The 16,985-nt window shown below is 38.4% G+C and overlaps 1 protein-coding gene across 2 annotated transcripts; it reads left to right on the forward strand.

Moving 5' to 3' along the window:
• Positions 1-2,892: 2,892 nt before the first annotated feature.
• On the forward strand, positions 2,893-16,985 carry LOC140240045 (sialin-like). Of its 2 annotated transcripts, none has more exons than XM_072319856.1 (10): positions 2,893-2,982; positions 5,443-5,657; positions 9,974-10,216; positions 10,950-11,037; positions 11,331-11,426; positions 12,868-12,992; positions 13,480-13,632; positions 15,530-15,662; positions 15,906-16,147; positions 16,521-16,985. In XM_072319856.1, exons 1-10 carry the CDS (start codon positions 2,895-2,897, stop codon positions 16,692-16,694), a joined length of 1,557 nt encoding a protein of 518 aa, XP_072175957.1. In that variant the 5' UTR covers positions 2,893-2,894; the 3' UTR covers positions 16,695-16,985. The 2 variants fall into 2 exon arrangements, with proteins under 2 accessions (XP_072175957.1, XP_072175958.1); XM_072319857.1 differs by having other exon boundaries at positions 9,977-10,216.

A 16,985-nucleotide genomic window follows, 5' to 3' on the forward strand; every position in this document is an offset into this window, starting at 1 on the left:
GCGAGATGGTATATTCGTGGCACGCTCATTACAACCTGCGATATGTGTGTCACAATTCGTAAGACTTCACCGGCCGATTTACATTATTATCATCATCTTTTTGTTTTTACTCATAACTGGGCCGCGATAACTGAATGTAGTTTGGGCTGATATTACGGTTGCAATTCATTATTCCGAATTTTCATATTTCCAAAAAAAAAAACCAAAACAAACAAACACGAAATACGTATGATAATTCTAAAGGTTCATTACTTCGCACCTTCTTTATTTTCGGATTTGAACCTTCGGAAAAGCGAACCTTGGGAATAATATGCCACAAAATAGTTTAGATTAACGAGCTCCTTTTCATTTTCCGAACCATATATTACATCTTTTTCTGAACTATGTTTTTTTTTTTCCTGTCCCCATGCATGTTTCTCCCATTAGAGGGTTGTATTTCGAATTTTGTTTCTTTTCATTCACTTTTGAAACTTCATGCCTTTTACACCTATATATATCATGGTGAAATTCAAATCCCTATAGTTTACAGTAATGCTGGTCCCATTTTGCGCCTGCCGTAAGGTCAAGGGGTTGTATATTGGTGGGTGTCTGACAAGCGTTACGCATGCAGGTGGCATTTCGTGACGAATATCGCTCAAAAATTTGTATTCTGGTGAATGATGCATTGTCAATATATGGACTTACCTATTATACTTCGATGATGCCGCTCTCGGAGTTTGATGTCTTGTATAGAGTCCAGGTCATATTAAGATTGCTAACTCGTATACAATCTATGGACTACTGGCGTCACTCTTTAACTGTTTCTTTTTCATTTCGGTATGCAGGTCCATCTTATGACTTAACTTCCAATGACCAGGGATACACTTCCGTTGCGTGCTGCCCAACGGATATTTTTAGTTCAGTTTCATTTAGGTTCACTAGAAATGTGTCTCTGAAATTGCCAATTAATGGGTGATTCGGCAGCAAATTTCTTATCTGCAAACTACAAAGACAAGATTCCTGAATTTCGCTTAAAGGGGATGGCTAGTAACTGATCACTGGGAATGCTGGGGACTGCTTCTTTCAATCCTTGTAGGATTCACGAGTACCATTATGTGTAAAAATTATTCAGAACGGTCTCATATTCAAGTAATGTGTAGTTAAATGTCCCGTCACTGTACAGGCATGCTCGCCTGGAAACATTAAAATGCACATTACTTGAATATGAGACCATTCTGAAGCAAATAATTTTCACACAACAATAGATATATAACGTACTTTTAAATGAATCCCACAAGAATTGGAACAATTATCCCCCAGCATTCCCAGTGATTCCTACTGGTCAGTTACTAGCATCCCCTTTAAGCACTGCATTTTCGGCTTCGGAGTGCTCATATCAGGTTAGGATGTTCGGTTCACAACTTTCACAACAACAACAACAACAAATTCCACTGGAACGTTACACTTAGCATTTTCTAGAAATACAACAAGAATGTCGACCTTAAAGGGTAACCTATAATAATTCCTGTTTGCTCGGTACTGTGTTCAACATTCTTTATTATATCAATAAACAATGTAACATGAAAGCCTAGGTTGTCTCCTGGATTAAACAGGAGGCACAAGGTAAGGCAAAGGACAATACAGAAAAACATGTAAATACATCTTACATAATAAGAAACACATTCAATAGGTACAGTTTCATAGTCACAAACAGATTGTCAAAAAAATACATTTATACACAAACAAATTCAAATATGCAATATTTGATTTCAAAACATACCTTTCTATCATAATAATACAACTTTATCTCATTCCATTTTTTCATCTCTTTACCTTTTTGGATATAAATCGTTCTCTTTAACCTTTCTCTCCCTCCCTCTCTCTCTCTCTCTCTCTCTTCTCTCTCCCTACTTTCCCCTCCTATCTTTATCAAATGTGACCCTGCACCTCAAAACAAACAAAAAGTCGCCAGACATGATTTTTTTTAGTTAAGACCATATTCTGAAAGAGCAGACTTTAAGCTTTAAAATGATGTATAACTCAAATCAAATGGACTCTCCTAACCTATCTAAATATTGGAAAGAAAGCACAAACTCAGGAAAAGTGTGAACTGAGAAAAGAGGCTCTGAAGTACAGTGTCTATTCAAGCGCTTAATCTTTACTAAACCGTGCTGGCTGTGCGATGAATGGGACAAAAAACAGGAAGTAAACCACCAGAGTAACAACAATGAAGGGATTATCAAATTAAACTAAAATTAAGCATGCCTCGTTAACACATTCTGTCCATGATATTAATGCCAACTTTCAAAGCAGTAGCACTAAAGTTATTAGAGTTGAAAGTGAAGAGTGTGGACAAGGTTTTTCAGAAATGAAAAAGGGAATCTAAAGACACACCTAATCACATTATTCTACCAAAAATGTTCGAGATAAACTGCTAAAAAAAACACACTTTCCTGCCCGTTTTATGAAACCAAATTTTAGCATAATGTAAAAGAAGACGCGCTCTATCTGAAAATATGGAAAAGTCAAGTTCGGCTAGGTTGACCCATTTCACTTATTTTCAGTCCTCACGCAAAATCAGTGTGTGCGACTTTATGTTCGTTTTGAGGTGCACTGTCACAAATAATCTCATACCTTTCTTTTACTCCATTACCCATATATATATGTATGTATATATATATATATATATATATATATATATATATATATATATATATATATATCATATACTTATCTGCAAATTCTGTATTTTTGTTATTGATGTCACGTGATCAAGAGAGTAAATTTATACAGTGTTCACTTGCCTATGACATCGAGCTACCCTTTTTGTCAAGCAGATGACGACAACAAACAACAACAACGACAAAGAGAAACCACTGCGGTCAAGTGACACCCCTCGACATCAGGGCAGCAGCATGGAAGACATCAAACGTACCGTGGATATCGAAGTCCCAAACTATCGCGATGAGACGCCGAGTCGGAAGGGGAAATTCGGCAAGTTACGTAAGTTCGTGTATAATCTTATGAAGTTACTTAATTATAATAATGATGATAATAATAATGATAATAATAACAATAATATTACTAATAATAATAATAATAATAATGATAATAATAATAATGATAATAATAATAATAATAATGACAATAATGACAATAATGACAATTATAATACATTAAACATTTTGTGAGGCGCATTTTACCGTAACGTACATGTTTAAATGCGCTTTACCATTGGATTATTAAAGGCCGTGTCACACCTTTCCGGGCAAGCCTTGCGCGCGACTTGCGAAGAACGATTTTAAATACCCAGAGGTCCCCGCAGATGACCCGCACATGACAGTACCTAGCACGTATCTCACCCATAGTCGCCCGGAGGTGCGCACGCAAATCCTTTTAACCCGCAACCATGTTTAGGCCCTATCACACTTTTCCGGGCAAGCCATGCGGGCTTGTTGCGTATGGGGATTTTCCAGCATACCGGATTCTGAGGGCGGACAAGGATTGGGTGAGTTTTGCATGTGTCTCACTTGCTGGACGCGTCCTACTTATGTTCTACTTGCGGGTGCTCTGTGTGACCTGCGTGCCAGGCGCGTGGGGGCTGACAACTGACGTAGTGAAGGAATTCCTCTAATGGAATGGCAGCAGTCCCACAGAATGCCATTATCTTGGCCGCATACGGGGACTGCGAATTACCTGCGTGGGAGTTGCCTGTGAGGTGCTGCTGCTGCTGAGCACCTCCTACTGGCGTTCTGCGTGGACCTCTGCGGGCAATCCCCGCGACTCACCCGGAAAAAGTTTTGGTCATGCTCAAAACTTGGCTGCGGGTAAATCGGACTTGCGTGCGCACAAATTTGTTTCCCCGGAAGTCAACCCGCAAAACTTCCCCAGATACGGTATGACAAGGCGTTGAGCATGCTCAAAACTTGTTCCAAGTGACTCGCGGGGGTTTGCCCGCAGAGGTACACGCAAAACACCAGAAGGAGACCCTTAACGGCAGCACCTCGCAGGCAACTCCAACGCAGGTACTTCGCAGTACCCGTAAGTCACTCGTAACAGAAAACGGATCGGTTTCAAAACTCTCACGCAGGTCACACGAAATACACGCAAATAGCAGGTAAACAGCACGCCTCTAACAGGTAAGACGAAAGTACAGAACTCGCCAACATCCTTGTCCGCCCGCAGAAAATTCTCCTGCGTGCTGAAAAATCCCTACTCTCAACAAGCCCCCGTAGCTTGCCCGGAAAGGTGTGACACAGCCTTTACATTAATGAAACAAGTGAGTTTTAAGATGTTTGTTTGTTTGGGTTTTTTTTTTTTTTTGTGTGTGTTTTTTTTTTAAAGATGATGAGAGATTGCTGGTTGTGGAGAGTTTGGCATAGTTGATTCCACAGTTTGGGAGCAGCAGATGAAAATGCTCTATCACCAAGTGTGGCCAGCATCTTGAAAGTTGGATGATTCAGTGTGATACGCTTTGAGGAGCGGATCGGGTGTATCGGGATGGACGACGGATGGTAATGAGTTGGGTGCAAAGCATTGTTATATTGCATATAGTGGCGCCCAACTGGACCAGGTTCATGATTACAGGCACTTTCCCTAGCATCTCACAACACATCCAACACACATGTATATATATATATATATATATATATATATATATATATATATATATATATATATATATATGTATATGTATATAACACACACACACACACACACACACATATATATATATATATATATATATATATATATATATATATATATATATATATATATATTATACTTGTTGTATATAATAATATGAATAGTCGTGACGAAGGAAGAAGGCTGGTAGCGGACATTGCAGTAATTCAATTATTGCCTTTAATTGCTGCTAAGCTTTCGACCTTTTTGCAGATTTTCGTGTATATGTATAAAGAAAGACATTGGTAATGCATTTTTGGCCAATAAAGCATGGGTTTATTCGTTTGTTTGTTTGTTTGTTCATTTCCATCTGGGAAGATGGCTGGATAGCCCATATTCAGCTATGCTAAGTTGGTCTTCCATGGGGTCCAGTTGGATGTGAGGTGGGACCACTTCACTAGGTTAAACACCCTGCTCTTGCGATTAATGAATGAAGCGGGATCTTTTACGTGCATGGGTTGTGACTCACTCACACACGGGACCTTCATTTTATGTTCTATCCGAGGGACAGAGTGTTTTGCCTCTTTCTAGAGGGGACGGTATGATTACACACAACATTGCTCAGTGCAGACTCGGGTTCGAACCCGGGTCCTTAGGATTGTGAGGCAGACGCGCTACCGACTGAGCCAACTCACCGCCAATACGTGGAGCCAATACGTGAAATTTTAACTTGTTTAAATATAATCATAACACACAATATAGTACAATTATAGTAATACATGTATAAGAGGATTTTTAACCGGATTTCAGACCCTGCGTTCTTATATTCCTTTACAGTGGCCTTGAAAGTGATGTTCTCAACACGTTACATCATTGCCTACCTGGCCTTCTGTGTGTTTGCCTGCGGCTACATGTCAAGGGTCACCATGAGCATTGCCATGACTGCAATGGTTAACGACAGTGCTCTTAATGTAGAGTTACACCACTGGGATTCCAATGCATCTTCCCAACTCTGCTCGGCGTACAACTCCAGCTCATCTCCTGTGAAACAGGTGAGAATCTCTCCTGCGTCTCCAGCCGTTTCAAAGCCTATACTAGCCTTTTTTTTTTAACACACAGAAAGTTTTTATAACGCCTAAATGTTATAACAACGCTATGTGCAACATCGGCCTTGAGTGTAATAACTTTATATAACTCTAGATGTGCAATATTCTTGATACAATAATGGAGCCAACCCCAAATAGGTTTAACTCTAAATGTAATGTCGCCCGTAATTTTAACAACTTTTTAACCCTAAATGTAATAGCTTTTAACCCTTAATGTAATATCAACCCTAAATAAAACTAGATTCAGAAATTTGCCAAGATAAAATATTAGGTGATCCTATCAATTCGTGAAATTATGTCATTAGTTGAGGAAAAAGCCTATAAAAAGCTGAAAGAAATCGATTTGTTGGTCGGTCGGTCGGTCCGTTGCAAAATATTATGGATCGAACTACTCTCTCATTTTTTAAGCAACTGACCCCAAATTTGGCATGTGAAACCGCTATTAAAGGTAGATGTGCAAGACACCTTTTTCGTTTGTATCGCATAATGCATTGCCATGGCAACGGCATATTTTCATTTAAAAATGTGGATCGAAGTACTCTCTCATTTTTTGAGCAATTAACCTAAATTTGGCATGTGTGAGTGTCATCAAATGATGATGTGCAAGACACCTTTTTCATTATCATTGCGTATTCTTCTCTCCTTCATTCTGGAATGAATTAGATTCGGTTCGGTTGAAATCAAGTTATTTAAGTTCCTTTAAGCAAAATCTTAAAGCCAATTTTCTAAAATCCTACGTTTAATTATTTTGCCGTGATCGCTTGAAAAATTTCTGCATACTCAAATGATGCCTCGCTCGGATGACTTCATTAGTTTGACCAACTTGCTACTTTTCCTAGCATTGATACCGTAAGTTTAATCATAAACATCATACAATACTTTCTACATTCCGTAAACCTTATGATATATTCTAGACATCTTGTATTTTTGAATGTTACGTCACTTTTGACATTGATATACTGTATTGTATACCTCATATATAGATTCCTCACATCTGATTGGTTTATGCCCGAAGCTTCGCTTCGGGCATAGTTATGGTTTTCACATCACCTTGGGCCCATAATTTTAACTGTGCCCCTCATAGCAGTCATTATTTGTATACTAAAAGCCTATGTTATATTTTTGGAACCCACATCCTACAAGCTTTGCTTTTTAGTGGGTTCCTCATATTACACGTCAATTATACGTCCTTATACATTTGTGCAATTTTGTTTCAAACTGACCATTGTGTTAAAAAAAAAAATTCTTTTTCAAAATCAAATGGAATATAAAACTTGTATGAAATGTGGAATATGGAACATGGATTAAAAAAAATGTGTTGCCATGGCAACGGCAAAGTTCAAAGGCAGATGTGCAAGATACCTTTTTGCTAGCATTGCATAATATGTTGCCATGGCAACGGCAAATTAAAAAAACACATACAAAATGTTGTGGATCGAACTACTCTCTCGGTGTTATAGCAATTCAGTTGAAATTTGGGATATACAATCCATGTAATGTGTAGTTATGCACACCAGGACGCCTTTTTTGGTTTGTGAGTTATTTCTATATCAAAACATAACATTTACAAATATCAAAACACATTTATACATTTTGAATTGAGGGATCATAGAAAGCACACAAGAGGCTTGTTGGAAATGATCCCCTACAAACAATTATTAATACATTTCAACTGAACAATTATCAGACAAATTCAATTAATAAAACAAAGGTGGCAGATACAATGAAAAGAGAAGAAAAGTTGCAGAGGTGGAAACAATGCATACTTATACTTATAGTTTCAGATACATTCCATCAAAAATATATATTTTTTTACAAAGCCTTTTAACATGTTTAAATTGACGGAAAGTCTTACAACTCTTGACTGTTTGAGGAAGAGTATTCCAAAGAATAGGGCCATGGTAAAATATGGAGGATTGAGTTTTTGAAATCCGGTTTAATGGTGTGTGAATATTTTGGGCACTCTTCTCCTTCTTCTTCTGATTAAGTCTGCCTCCTTCAATAGGCTGAAGATTCATGAAGATTCTTCATTCCTGGTATTATAATTGTGAATGGAAATCTGTTGCCATGGCAACAGCAGTTTTTTACACCAATCATACAAAAATATGTGGATTGACCTAACTCCTTGAGTTTTTGAGTACAGTGGACTCCCGTTATAACGAAGTCGTCGGGACCGGCAGTTTTCTTTCGTTATAACGAAATTTCGTTATAACCGAATGAATAAACAATAAAAATACATAGAGTTGATAATGTTGCGGCCCTAAATTTTATTTCGTTGTAACCGGAATTTCGTTATAACCGTGTTCGTTATAACGGGAGTGCACTGTATTTGACTTGAATTTTAGCATATGTGACCACTACAGTATATAGATGTGCAGAACACATCTTCTGTCGATGTTGAACAATGCGTTGCCATGGAAACAACATTTTTTCACCAAAAAGAATACAAAAATATTGTGGATTACAAAGATGTGCAAATTTAATATTCCATCATTGTTGAACAATGCATTGTCATGGTAACAACATAATTTGAATGAAGACTCATAAAAATACTGTGGATTCAGTTAACTCCCTCAGTCTTTGAACAGTTGGCTTGCAATTTAGCGAAGATGTGCAAACTTTATCTTTCGTCATTGAACAATGTGTTGCCATGGTGTGTTACCACAATGTGTTGCCATGGTAACAGTATATTTTGACTGAAAATGTTATAAACGTTTTGGTTCATCTACAGCAACTCTCTCAGTTTTTTGAGCATTTGGCTTCAAATTTGGCAAATGTGACCACTATGTGCAGAATTCATCTTTTGTCATTGTTGAAAAATGTGTTCCTATGGTAACAGTATATTTTGAATGAAAATCATGCGATAATTCAAATTTAGCTAACTCCCTCAGCTTTTCAGTATTTTAACTTGAAATTTGGTACATATGAAGGCTATGATATATAGTTCTGCAAACTTTATTTTTTTTCATGTCAAACATTGTGTTGCCACGGTAACAACATTTTTTAATGAAAATCATAGAAATTTCCGATTTTCTTATCTTGCTCCATCAGGTTTTGAGCCCTTGACTTGATATATTATGGCACATGTGACTATCAGTGAGCAAAATAAACATTCAATGTTGAACAATGATGGTGATGATGAACAATACATTGCCATGGTAACTATTTTTTAATAAAAAGCATACAAAGTAATTGCTGGTTGAACGACATTGTAACTCCCTCAGTAGTTTGTGGGGGTATTAATCACATTGAGTGATAGTTCTAGTTATGTTTAGGTTTAAAAGTTATGACGTTCAAGGTCGACATTACATTACATTTAGGGTTAAAAGCCATGTAGATCAATATTACATTCAGGGTTACACTTATTACAATCAAAGTTGATAAACATTTCGTGTTAAAAGGTATTACATCTAGGATCGATAGTGCATTTAAGGTTAAAAGAAATGACATTTAGTGATTTTATTACAATCAAGGCTGATATTACGTTTACAGTTCATTCTTCCGAAGGTTTATCCCGAACGTTCGTCAATTCGAAAGTGAAATGAGATTCACTATTCATTATAGGTTCAATAATCCGAAAACAACAAAAATTAATGAAAATAGATAAAATAATGTTTGTAATTCCGAAGGATGTTTTGTACGCAATTTTTCATTTTCGGATTAACTTTCATTTTCGGATTAACGAACCTTATTTCACTTATGGATCAAGAAAATTTTGAAATAACTGACTTTATTTCATTTTCAGACAATCGAACCTTCGAAATAATGCCACAAAATTAATGTTTAGGTTAACAAACCCCTTTTTCATTTCCAGATTAACGAACATGCTGGAACGAGGAAAAGTGTGTTATTCATAGGCCCCTGTTACAATCCATTGTAACTTGGAATTTGCGTGTTTCCAAATAATGAGCCTTATTTCATTTCCAATATTGACTGTTCGGAATAACGGACATCACCCAATATTGTATTTAAGGTCGATATTACATCGAGGGTTAAAAGTTAATCACATTGAGGATAGATAATATCTATTATTATATCTAGCATTAATATCAAATACAAGTGTAATACAAAGGTCCAACTGTTAGGTTTGTGGCATTCTGTGTTGCTACCTTACTTGATTGTAACACGGGCCTATGAAAAACACTATTTTCTTGTCCCAGCTCTGTCTTTAAAGACCTTGAGTACACAAGTTCATTGTTTCTATGTTATCAATTTTCCATTTTTGTGTTTGTTTGCTTGATTGCCTGTTTGTCCATTCCCAGCAGGATGGTCCATTTTCTTGGACGATAGAAACACAAGAACTTATCCTGGCCTCCTTCTTCTACGGCTTCCTGATACTTCAAGTCCCTGTCGGCTACCTTGCTAATAAATACAGCAGAGCTAGTGTTTGGTTCTTCGGTCTAAGTCTTGGCGTGACTGGTGTGTGTAACGTGTTGGTACCAGTAGCGGCCCATGCAGGCGTGACATGGCTATGTATAGACCAGGTCATTTCTGGTCTGGTAGAGGTATTCTATTTTCCTCATATAGTTTTGGGTTCATTTTTACAGTTTATAGGTATGTACGTATATATACATGTGCATGTATTGTATGTGTGTGTGTGTGTGTGTGTGTACGTGTGTATGTACATACATATTGTGTGTGTATGTATGTATGTATGTATGTATGTATGCGTGTGTGTACGTATGTGTGCATGTATATTATGTATAGGGCTCGACGTAAGCGATGGTCCGGTGTCTATATAGGGGCCACTAAAAAATGATGTTTATCCACCAGAACTGCCATTTATTCATCAAACTTCCAAAAAGGTTATAATTTTGTTGACCCAATCGGGCATTTAAGATTCACAATGGATATTTAAGTTTCCTTTCATTTCGGACCATAAAAATGTCAAAATAAATATTTCAGTGGCTGGGAACGGACCACTAGAGAAAGAGGTTAGTGTCGAATCTTAGTGTAGAGTTATGAATAAAATATCAATGGATGTCGCTCTAATTGCGTTAAACTGTTTCGCGCCTTGGTCCTTTGTCAGAGGGTGCAAACACAATGTTATGAAAAAGTATGAATTTCATTTAATTTATTTATTCATCTGTGATATTAATGTAAGACTTGCCTTCACTGACTGAAACGTAGTAAATCACAATAGTCTTGCTGTGACTCGATCCATGGCTACGGAGATACCATCTTATCCTGGATATCACCATATTATAGTGTATGATTATTATATTCCTCCTTCCAAAGGGCTGCAGGTACCCGGTCTATTACGCCATCATGGCCAGATGGGCTCCTCCTGAAGAAAGAAGTCGTCTGATATCCATCGGACTCTCAGGTCTGTTACTCAAGCATTCTGATGCTGTGTGATCCGTCAAATAACGAGCTAGGTTCTATACAGTCACTTTCATAATCATCATATTTTGAACATTGTGTGTTTAAAATTTGACTTCATAAATTTCTGAGTTTGTCTTCTTGCGAAAAAAATAGTAGACAGTGGTAAATATATCCGAATCTATAATCAGTTGAGTTCGTGAAGTAGTATGTTGAACTTAACGGAAACGAATTAAAAAAAAAATGAATAGATGATCTTCATTTTTTTTTTTTTTTTTTGGTTGTTGTTTTTTGCAGGAATCCCATTTGGGCAGATAATCGGCCTACCTATCGCTGGGCTGTGGGCAAGCTCAGAGGAAGCAGGCGGCTGGCCTTCCGCTTTTTACTTCACAGGTTCAGGACGAAATCTTCTTTTGTTTGATAAACTTCATTAACTTACCCAGTGCAGTTACAAAGAATATTGGCTTTTCTCTCTATCTCCCTCCCTCTCTCTCTCTCTCTCTCTCTCTCATTATTACCGAAGTATGTGTTTCTCACCACAATTTACTATACATGTGATGAATTATATTTCAAGAGACAATCACCATGCAGGTATACGATGCAAAGGATTTTCGTCACACACTTAGAAAGATGATGAATCAACCAAACACGACATACTCTCCCACACAATATAAATGGTCATACAGACAAATATGCTGTATCGACACAAGACATAAAACAAAGTGACCTATGTACAAACATAACATTATTATCCTGCTAACCGTTAGGCTGTGTAAAAGATTAACAATCTCACGACACGTCGCGTGGTGTCGTGAGATTGAGGTGCACGTCACGAGACCGACACCCATGAGTCATGCAGCTCACGAGTCATGCAGCTCACGAGTCATGCAGCTCACGAGTCATACAGCCCATGAGTTATACAGCTCACGAGTCATACAGCCCATTAGTTCGGCCCATGAGACCGACACAATAAGCCCCGTGTTGTATCTATCGAACTCGTGGGCTGTTTTTGCCTATCTATAGTGTCGAACTCGTGTGCTTTATTTGCCTATTGTCAAACTCATGGGCTTTAGGACTCATGGACCTGTTTTCAGTGTCGAACTCGTGGGCTGTCTGACTCGTGGGTGTCAGTCTAGTGGGATGACCCCATGAGATTGCCATGGGGATGCAAAGAGTACCACCAGTCCATTACAAAATGGTAATTTGAACGGTCGCACTCTGTCTGAAATGTAGCTTAGTTTACAAACTTAATTCAACTGATTATTTGCAGTCGTTGATTTGTAACGAATCTGTTTTCTAATCTTCACTATAACAACCCAACACCCTGATTGCTTCCTTTAGCCTGAATCGAGAGAGCATTGCATCATTCTTCTGTTATAAAAATACGGCCTGGCTTTAAAAAAAGAAAAATGAATAAAGAATACTCACTTAATTTTGTTCGGATTTATCTTTTCTAGATTCAATGTGCGACTTAATCCGAGAAAATTATGTATGTTTGTAATCGTGTATGTGGCTTTTTATCATGTCTTTGTGTTATGTGCATTGTTGTCGTGATGCGCCTTTTCTTTATCTGCAATCATTCTGTAATAGGAATTGATTAAATAAATGTGATACATGGCAAAGCACGAATAACTACTGTGGCCATAACAATTTACTTTGGCCCTACATTACTTCACGCAACAACACTTTTGTTCCTTCCGTTTGCAGCATTATCATAAAATGCTGGTGGCAACTTCGAGATATACCCATGTTTCTCGAAAACGAATCCGTAGGTCCTTGAACCAACATGCACATTTACAACGAGTTAATTGCAATGTTTCACTCTTGCATGCAGGTACACTCTGCATCATGTGGTGTATAGGTTGGCTAAGCCTAGTGTACGACTCGCCCTCCTCGCATCCAAGAATATCGGACACCGAACGTGATTATATCACCAAATCTGTCGGACTTGAGCAAACAGTAAGGCATATTCGAACCCCCGTAAGAGCCTTTCCCTTCGTGATTCCTCCCCGACTCTTTCCCATACCGCCTGCTCCTCCATCCCCTTCTTTGCCTCGTTCCATGCAATCAGCTCAAAACATTACAGACACAGTACTCTCAACCCATCCGATTATCATGTCTACAGCTCTCTTCTTTGCTGTATCCCTTGTTTTCTGGCTTTCGCAACATTTCTTTTGATTTCTCTGGCTTACTATATAATTATTACTATTAGCAACTTAATCACTTCATCCTTTGTCTTTCTTTTCTCTCTAAAATTGACATGTCATTGCCTTTGTTTGATCTGCAGTTTTGGAATTGCTTTTCTTTTTCTTAATTTTCAGCACTATCATTTAGATGACTTAATTGTGTTCTTCGATGATTTTGTCTTTACCACGTAAGATATACTCCCGTATTATGTTCAAAAGCGCTACAAAGAAATTCAGATTGTCTTTTCTCTGTTGCATAGCAACCCAGTGTGACGCCATGGCGGTCTATCATGACGTCAGTCCCGCTGCTCGCGGTGTGCATAGGAGACTTCGCAGTGTTGTGGATTCTTTACCTGTTTGCTACAAACCTTCCTATTTACTTGAATGACGTGCTCCAGTTTGACATATATCAGGTAGGTTAAGGAGATATAAACCGATGGAATGTTGTGTGTGAGATGTTAAGGTATCTTAAGCCGTTGCCAAATAAACATGGAAATGTTTTATTTATATAGATTGTACACTTTGGGCAGAATAGAACGGCTTGTCATATGTGCAATTTCGACATACGCTGCATACACAAATCACTCGATTAATTTTGTATTTTCTCCTCAGCTATAATATTAGAATAAAAAACAAAAAACTTTCGTCTTCCACAATGTCAGTAGTCAACGACGGCATCTTGACATAATTATGTGCCATAAATTACTGCAAACCAACGTAACGTTATGAAGATACAATATAACCGAACATATAGATCATGTTCATTGTGAATCAATGTACTATTATATGTCTTGAAAAACATAGATCAATGTTGCTTCAGAGATATCTGGGCGTATGTAGCAGTGGTAAAGAGAAAGGTATAGACTATACACGAAAGATGCTACGATCTCTTAGCTTTGAAACTCCGTTGATATGATATTCTTGAAAGAAATATCTAATACGTTAGGGTGGGATTTCACGGAGCACGCGAACGTTTTGCGAAGGACGCGAATAGCAAAATCCAGCATTCGTATTTTAGTCTGCAAAAGATCGCCAAACGAACGTGAGGGTTCGGAAGCGTCGTCAATTGTTCGCGAATGTCGTTTTTACTTCGGCGAGAATTTCAAAAAAGTTTGAAATTTTTTGCGAACCTTTTCCGCACACTTGGTCTATTTGCTCGTGAATAGTTTTTTATTGTTCTCGAAAGTGTCTTTAAAGCCTCGTCATATGCGTGAGACCTTCGCAAGACACGCGCGATGTTCGCAAAATGTTCGTGAAACCCCAAACAGACTCCGAAACTTTGGAGAATGTCTCGCGTATGTTACGCGAAATCTGCGAAGTTTTTCCGATCATTTTACGACGTAATCGCAAACTGGTCGCGTACCTCCGGAGACATTCTCGCGAACGTTTAGCGCACTTTGGGGGATGTATGACCTTTACGTTTTCTACAAATAAAAATCGTAGCGTACATCTAAACATCAAACAATTATTAATAACTAAGGAAAAGAAATTAAAGACTAGCAAAGAGAAAGAAATGTTTGATATACAAAAAAAAAATCGCAGAATACACATAAAATTAATCTAAAGTATGTAAAATTTCATCTGAACTATAGAGATTATGTGTTGGAGGAACTGCAAAAAAAAATAAAAATAAAATGCTTTACTAGTGGAGATAGGTCCTAGGAAAAAAAATGTAGGTAAGCACATGATAGAGAAATGAGAGAAAAAGAAAGGAGAAATAAAGGAAAGAAAAAAAAAATCAACTCAAGACAGCTTCCACCTCTCCTTGGGTACATTTTCTCCCATGATCACTGAAAATTTTTCGTTGTTCGCATTTCCGTCGCGTGTTCTTCGTGTACGTAACAATACATGCTGTACTTTAGCAATGATATAACAGGGAGGTGCCACCTCCCTGGATATACACGACATTCGCACGTACGTCGTGGAAACTTCGCACAAATTGCGCAAGAATAGTTTTCGGCTTCGTTGTCGGAACACATTCGGAGAAAAACTTTTCCGAATGTTGGATTTTGTCATTCGCGTCCTTCTCAAATCGTTCGCGTGCTCCGTGAAATCCCACCCTAAGCCCCGTGTTGGAATGTTGAACTCGTGGGCTGATTTTACCCATAGTACCGAACTCATGAGCCTTTGCCTAGTGAGCCATATGACTCGTGGGCTGTATGACTCGTGGACCTTTTATTTTTCAACGTCGAACTCGTGTATGAGATGTATGACTCGTTGGTTTCAGTCGCGTGGGATGATCCCTTCAAGACGACCACTGTGGACGAAATATTCAAGAAGAACGTCTTCTTTATCTTCTCTTGATTGCAGACTGGGTTCATCTCCGCCCTACCTTTCCTCCTCTACTGGTTGATAATGATCCTCGGAGGATATATAGCCGACTTTATCATCAGCCGTTCAATCTTAAACAGAACCGGAGCGAGAAAACTTCTCACTGTCTTGGGTAAGATATACATACATTACTGTAGTGATGATGAATAAAAATGATGGCATCAATTTTAGGATACTGAAATGCTTCACCCAAATATTTCTGCAAAGGAAGCTTTCATAGTGATTATCATCTGACGAGGCGGTGGGAGGTTTAATAGTGAGAATGTACTGGCGAAACACAAGATAGCACGCCACATGCCGCCTACCGGTAAAATGCTGCCAACCATTTTCTTTGTACACATTGTCTTCCGCCAAGGTTTCGTCCCATCCACTATCTGCCTGGTGTCCGCTGGCTACGTCGGCTGTGACGTCACATTGGGTGTGGCGTTGCTTACTCTTGGTCTTGGAACCAGTGCTTTCTGTCTGTGCGGTACGTCTATCTGTGGCTTTGACATTGCTCCTAAATACGCGGGCTTCCTCAGCGCCATTATCAACTGTTTCGCTGGCACGACAGGCTTCCTCGTTCCGCTCCTCATAGGCGCATTGACAACCAAGGAGGTTGGTAACCTTGGCGTGGGGATGTATCAGTTACATTGTATTGTAATGCTTCAGTAATGTTGAACTTACCAACGACAGTAATGTCAAAATGCTCTTTGGAATATTGCTACAAATTCGAAAGTCTTCAATACCTCCGCCACTGGGTGTAACCTAAGGTCGGCGGAGGTTATGTTTATGGTTCCTTATGTCTGTCTGTCTGTCTGTCTGTCTGTCGTTTTGTCTGTTTGTCTGTCGGTTCGTGTATAAGATAAGTTGAGAAAAAAAGATCAGTCAAATGTACTCATCTCCGCGATTTACTTTGTGAAAGTCATTATTACGGCAACTCCAGCAGCTTTGCACACACAGATTAATTCTTTCTCTTTTCCGTTGCCAGGGAAACGTGCACGGATGGCGGTTAGTCTTCTGGACAACAGCAGGTGTGTCAATGTTTGGTCTCATCGTCTTCAGCATCTTTGGGACAGCCCAAGTCCAGTCATGGGCCCAAGAGCCTGAAGCTTCAGAACAAAATGGAAATGACCGCAGCAGTGGCGAGACCAAACAGGCTTAACGCCAACTCGAACAGAATATAAATGAACTCAAAAGTGTGCATTCGTCCATGATGTCTGTTAAGGGTCACTGTATATTAAAGGACTCTATTAATGAATCATCAAATATCTATTTTTCTTCAGAACTGCAGAAAGAAATACAATTTTCCCAATGTTTTGATTAGCATTCAAATGAATGCACTGGCAAAAAAACAAAAACAAAAACAAAAACAAAACAAAATTCATTTTTTAGACTTGCATCGAAAATATCACAAATTTCTAGGTGTTGCATTGATTTTGGTCACCACTGTATG

This window comes from Diadema setosum, chromosome 16 (genome assembly GCF_964275005.1).
Source record: "Diadema setosum chromosome 16, eeDiaSeto1, whole genome shotgun sequence".
NCBI lineage: Eukaryota > Metazoa > Echinodermata > Echinoidea > Diadematoida > Diadematidae > Diadema > Diadema setosum.